This window comes from Zerene cesonia, chromosome 2 (genome assembly GCF_012273895.1).
Source record: "Zerene cesonia ecotype Mississippi chromosome 2, Zerene_cesonia_1.1, whole genome shotgun sequence".
In the NCBI taxonomy this organism is placed as follows: domain Eukaryota; kingdom Metazoa; phylum Arthropoda; class Insecta; order Lepidoptera; family Pieridae; genus Zerene; species Zerene cesonia.
Window position 1 is genome coordinate 3,548,593 of NC_052103.1, and position 6,911 is coordinate 3,555,503.

The 6,911-nt window shown below is 33.5% G+C and overlaps 1 protein-coding gene across 1 annotated transcript in view; it reads left to right on the top strand.

Moving 5' to 3' along the window:
• Nucleotides 1-4,799, top strand: part of LOC119835514 (alpha-tocopherol transfer protein-like) — a 6,275-nt gene extending 1,476 nt beyond the window's left edge. Inside the window, exons 2-6 of the mRNA XM_038360398.1 lie at nt 595-751; nt 1,678-1,798; nt 2,530-2,661; nt 3,394-3,607; nt 4,645-4,799. Coding sequence (XP_038216326.1) covers nt 595-751; nt 1,678-1,798; nt 2,530-2,661; nt 3,394-3,607; nt 4,645-4,799 — 779 coding nt within the window. The remainder of the gene's footprint in view (nt 1-594; nt 752-1,677; nt 1,799-2,529; nt 2,662-3,393; nt 3,608-4,644) is intronic.
• Nucleotides 4,800-6,911: the final 2,112 nt, after the last annotated feature.

The following is a 6,911-nucleotide window of genomic DNA, read 5'->3' on the forward strand; positions in this document are numbered from 1 at the left end:
GTCAAAAATTAAGTAGTAGAAAATTAAGCCGGCTATACTAGAACTGATACTATAGCTTATTACTATAGTTAAACTTAAAGCGAAGTAGAGTTTAGCACTGTCTTCCTTCGTCTGGTCTTATTTTTGAATTTAGAGGGAATTCTTATTTTTTAATGAATTTTTACTTATGTGTCATTTTAAATGTTCGCTGCTTATCATTTACCTTTTACCTTTAAGTTTTGAGAAGAAAAAGAAAGAAAGTTAGAAAAAATACATATACGTTGTAATATATCTATATTAATTTAATTATGATTTTGGAGTTTATAGTTTGTAATACAAAATCTTTAATATATTTTATATTTTATTTATTTTTATCCCACGCGGAGCCAGTACCAGCAGCTAGTATACACGTATATAATATTACACTAGCTGCGCTCCGCGGTTTCACCCGCATAAGTTCGTATCACGTAGGAATATCGGGATAAAAAGTTGCCTATATCAAATTTTGTTGCATTCGGTTGAGTAGTTTTTGCGTGAAAGAGTAATAAACACACACATCCTTACAAACTTTCGCATGTATGATATTAGTAGGATATTCTTTAACACATATTTCAGATAGAAACTATCTTGAACGTCTCCTGATGGCAAGCAAGGGTTCCGTCGAGATCGCTAAAAAGCGCCTCGACAAATTGTGCTCATTCCGACGAGCATTGCCAGAGTACTTAACAAACTTTGATGTGAGACATGAATTCGCTGCGACGATGAAGTGGAGGTTGGTATTACGTTATTCTATTATATATTCTTTATTCTTTTTATTTATATAACGTCTAGACATGAAAACAAAATACTTCAAAATAAACTATATGATACAGTAATAATATAGCATAATGGGCTTATTAATGCGTAGTTATTTTAAACAGGCAAGCATGGGGATAAAGATATATGTAGTAAATAACATATTTTGTTTTGTTTGACGTTTGTAATAAGTTATTATTTTATAAATTACCTATTGTCGTGTTATCTTGCGTTCAGGCATTACATTCCTGTAAACATTTTTAATATTAATTAAATCGTTAAAACCTTTTTCGTACGGTTATTGCAGGAGTCGGAGGTCCGTTTTCTCACTCATCCTTCCTCGTTCAATCCTTTTTTCCAGTCGTCAGTACTTTCCTTATCCCTTACCCCTTAAAAGTGAACACCGCATTCGCAGAAGCACAACCTCTGCGAATATTCGTGGACGGTTGTGATCGCAATACATGTCACACATCTTTTTACTGTTGCAAGTTCTGAAGTGCCTCTATGCGACATTAAAATTACAATATTTACAAAATCCTTACAAATGGGAGTCGAGCAGGCTTCGGCACGAATTGGGCCAGCCGGGGAAGTACCACACCCCTACAGAAAACCGGCGTGAAATAACAGCTTGCTATTGTCTTCGTACGGTGGTGGGGGAGCCGGAGGCCTATTTCCTTCTCCTCGTACTTCCCACTCCATTCCTTCTTTCCGGTCATAAATCCTTTCCTAATCCCTTATCTCTTAAAAGCGGACAGCGCATTCTCAGAGGTCTGAGCCTCTGCGAATGTTCATGGGCGGTGGTGAAGGTATACCATCGGGCGAACCACCAGCTCAGTTGTCAGCAATGACATAAAAAAAAATCCTCATTGTATTTTATATATGAATTGTTATACATCTTTGCAGCTATTCATGCATCATGCCGAAGCCAACACCAGACAATTACAGAGTTTTGGTTACACAAGTGCACGATCCAGATGCACTTGACATTATTGATTTTACACAATACTACAGGTTTAATATATCGGTAAGAGCGTAAGTCTAATATTTGTATGTACACAATTGATTTATTTATTTATTAACCACACAACTTCTCAATTAAATCTGCTGATAGAAGCATTGTAAAAAAAATTATGTGGCACTAATTTTACGTATAGTCCATTTATCAGAAACTAGTTTCCGTCCGCAGCTAAGCTCGCGCAGTCCAGTTTTCATTGTGGTAGTCGAGCATGCTTCGGCACGAATTGGGCCAGCTCGCACCGGGGAAGTACCACACCCCAATAGAAGACCGGCGTGAAATAGCATACTGCTGTGTTTCGTTTGGTGAGTGGGGGAGCCGGAGGCCCATATCCTCTTCCTTACCTTTCCCAGTCCTTTCCTTTACTCCTCTCTTCAATCCTTTCCTAATCCCTTTCCATTTTGCAGTCGGCAATCCATTTGAAGAGGCGTAAGGTCTGCATTCAACCTTACACCTCTCCAAATGTCCATGGGCGGTGGTAGCGCTTACCATCAGGCGACCCACCAGCTCCATTATCGACTATGACATAAAAAAAAGGTTCATGGTAAATATAGACATACCAGTGGAATCCTATGTGCTACTTTGGCTGGAAAACGAATGAAATTATAGGCACGGCAGTACCCCTGCCATTTCGAATCAAAAAAGCGGCACGGCACGGCACATCCTTTCTCGAAACAATTCAGGACATTTTCGATCATCTATAACTTCGTTGTGGTTTAAAGTAGAACTTTAATTTACAGCTAATGGATTACATGTTCAACCACGACTACAACGCTGGCTATGAAGTGATATTCGATACGAGAAACTTTACGCTCGGAGTTGTATCTAAATTGAACCCACTTGCAATGAAAAAAGCTGCTACAATTTTCTTGGTAAGATTTGAACACAGACGATATAAAAACAAAAGTATTTAGATAAATAAGTAAATAGAGATACTAAATAAATTATAATGAATTGCGCTACCAATGTAATAAATTATTAATTATATTACCCATAAATATTTTTCAAATATGGAATAAAAAACTAAAAAGCACGCTTTAACGATGGAATTACTAAATTGTCTCACTCGCTCTGCAGAGTATACGTTAAGAAATTATATAATCTTGGCAATCCTAATCAGAATAATGAGATAAACTGGTGAAATTATTGTATTGTCGCTGGACCATCATAAGTGTACAAAATTTGAATTAGTAAATACTACCGTTTAAAGTAGGGCGCAATCGTCAAAGGAAATGGTAACATACAAATATACATACGTTAAAAGATACAGGTAAAGCTAATAAAAGCCAGATAAAAACACGCGTTAATAAATACAAATATTAGCTATTTTTGTCTCATGAAGACAAATTTATCTGACGATGACTTTGCCCAATGCTGAACAGGAATTGTATGAAATTAATCAGTCAGGTAGCAATTTGCTTTTCCGTTAATATTCCTGTAGAATCGTTCTTTCTGAATTTTAATGAGGAACAAAATCAATATTTCTTTCGTAAAGGTTTTACTGAGAAACACATACCAATTATACGTTTTCAATCACACAAAGAAGATAAAATAACTTCATTCGTACGAAAATAGGTGTACTTAATTTAATTTTGTTCTTTTAGGAAGCAATTGGATTAAGACTCAAATGCTTGCATGTGATAAGTGGCTCAAAACTATTTGATGTTGTTTTAACCATCATTAAACAAGCACTTACAGAAAAGTTGGTGAACCGCATTATCGTTCATGATAATATAGAATCAATACATAAATACATTTCACCAGACCTCTTGCCAGCAGATTATGGAGGAAAGGGCAGAAGTATTAAGGATTTATGTGGTGAGTTGGTTTAGATATTAACAAAAAAGGTGTGTGTGCTAAAAAGAAGAGATATAAAATAGTATGCATATTTCTGTCTCATTCTTTGACGGCTTCATTCTACACATTTTTGTATTTGTGTCTCTTACCTGTCGTTTTTTCCGTTGCGTCAGGTTTTAAATCACAACGATTCTAAAAAAGTTTTACTTCAATTAACTATTATATAAATTTAGAAGGAAACGAGTGGAGTTGGTATTCATTTTAATATGTTTCAAGCTGCAATTAATGCGAATGCAATTTCTTAAATAAGGAATAAACAAATAACAAGAGAAAATCGAACCAATATTTACGGAGAGCATTATAAAATACATTTAAAGAATTAATATATTTTATTCGAAATACATACTTTATTTGTACATCAAATTAGTAAATAATATTAATTATTGTGAAGCGATCGATGTCTGCGTCATTCCACCTATTAATCAAATTTGTCACAGTATAGTGTTCCACGCTTTATTATCTTTTGTTTTATATATTTCCTTTATTTTGCCCTTAGTTTGGACAATGAAACGGATTTTCCTCCCGTTGACACCTATCTAGATCGATTTATCACTCCGAAATACGCCCCTATACCAAAAATTTGCCGAAGTTTTCTGAGGACCAAATAACCAATATATTTACTGACCACATATTTTGTTGTCAAGCCATATAACGAATAAAGGTGTTTAAATATTAAAAAGCTACGTGTCGTAAATAAACCTACTGAAATATTTACCTGACTTATTTTTTTTACTTAATCTACAGTATAAAGGGAAGTTTAATAGTAACTTTTAGTTTCTCATAGGGAAAAACAAATAAAATTGCTTTTTATAACAATACATTCAAAGACAGTAAACGAATTTTGGCGGACAGCGATCACGTATCGGATCTATTATATTAAGGGATATCGTGGGCATTACTCCCTGGCACATATTAAAACACACAATTGCGATTTCATTACATTATGTACTTTATATGATTTTATATGAAACAGTAATGATTTTTATATTTATTTTCAGAGTCGACTCTCAAAGAAATGTGCTCAGAGGAACATATTGAACGACTCAAGGCATCAGAGAGAGCAATGACGAGCGAATCTCACAGAATCACGCTCAAGTTCGATGAAGAGTATCTGGGAATGCCAGGGTCCTTCAAAACATTAAATGTTGATTAATTTTTGGAATAAATAACGGTTTCAAAAAACGCTGTTCCATTTGTGGAGCATTTATTCGCTTATCCTACTAATATTATAAATGCGAAAGTTTGTAAGGATGTGTGTGTTTGTTGCTTTTTCACGCAAAAACTACTGAACCGATTGCAATGAAATTTGATACGTAGACAGTTGGACAACTGGAATAACATATAGGCAACTTTTTATTCTGATATTCCTACGGGATACGGACTTACGAGGGTGAAACCGCGGGGCGCAGTTTATTAGCTAGTTTTTTATATTAATAGTTTAGTTTACATTTATTGTGTTTTGCTGCGTAACAAGATTAATATCATGTTCAATAATTAAATTAAAAATTTGGAATATTTGAAAAATATGATATAATATATTTATATCCATATTCCAATACTATTTTGATAATTTATGTTCCAACGGTAGCAAGATTAAGATATCTTAAAATCTAATTGAAATTGATGTATTATTTCCGTAACTTTACAATTATCCACTAAATTGTAGAATTTTCTACGTTCCAGTTCCCAATAGCGAATTTTAAAGAGTTTTTAAAATAAAAAGCGCTAGCAAGATTCAGGTCGTGTCCCCTTTCAGTCAAGTCGAAGCGTCTCCACGTCACTCTAGCTGGAAAGATATCTTTCTCATTTTCAATGATGATAAAAATATTTGTATTTACGTAAACTATTATGAAATTTTAATTAATCGCATACATTATGTCTCAAAAATCTAATTAGAATTTTGATATTTTATGGCTACAGCAGATATTACTGTGTGCTGCGTTTAAAAATATTTTATATAAAGTTATACAATATATTTATATTCGATGGCGTTACGATACGATAAATAAAATAAACTTCGCCTGCGATCAATGGCTTCCAAACAATAGCTGACCGCTACGAGTGATCATAATTCACAAGAACCACGCCTTATCGTTCGGGTCACTGTCTATAAGTCGTTATTTATAATATCTCTGAATCTGTACAATTTTGTCAATAATATTCGCATAAAATGTGTTCATAATATTTCTATTGTAGGAGGTCTGGTTAAGAATTGTCTAACATATATTTCTAGGTACATAGAAGTTGTCAGACAATTCTCAGGAAATTATCAGTCTCTAAGTCCAATGAAATTAAACAAATACTTATTTATGATAAAACTTATTGTTTCGGTGAAAATTTCGATACACCCGTCGATCGACCTTTCACCTGAAGTAATTTTTTTACAGGCTCCAGGAAAACGGGGTTTGAAATTGTTTTTTTTATTTTGTTTTGAACAATTTTACCATAGTTCAGTTGAATTTTTATACCGTTTAATGATTTTTATTGCAAAAAATTGGCTGGACTGTTTGCATTTATCCTTTAGCAAGTCTAATTAAAACTAAACATATCTACGTCCAATAAACAGTGAGCTCTACAAATAACTTTTAAAATATCTTAATTATCTTTGTCTTATTTACAGTTAAAGATGACTTAAATGGACTGTACTTTATCCAAAGAGGGAAACCCGCTTTTTCTGATTTCGTATATGTAATAGTTTATATTATAAGGCTGTCAAATCACTAACGCTTCTAATATTAATTTTCCATAACACAGTCTAAAACGTTATTCAGCAAAATAATAATGTAAGAAGTTAAAGTATAAAAGTCGCTATTTAAAAATTACCATAGAAAGTATCATTGAAAATTCCAAAAACGTAACCGCAGAAGTCAATTAGTAAGTCTGAGATCCGCAATATACACCTCATAATTTCCGACTCATTTGAATAAATCGTAGAAGTATGAAATATGGAGTATGGTTTTAAACTCCCCGTAGTTTTACAGGTTTAACCTAGGGTCTGAATTTAAAAAATTGAGTTTGCTATCCAATTACCTGAGCAACAAGCTACATTAAATTTTTGCATGTCTGCCTTTCTAGACAGCCTGAAATGTGTAGGATATTGTTGGATTCCAAGTGTCCAAGCGTTCTAGCCTTTATATTGTTGTAAAATATTTAGCTATCTTTGCACTTTGTATTGTTTTATGTCTCAAATTAGTTTTATATTATCATCGTTTTAATTGCTATCGTGTAATTATATGAGTTGATACCATGTTGATACCCTTATAAT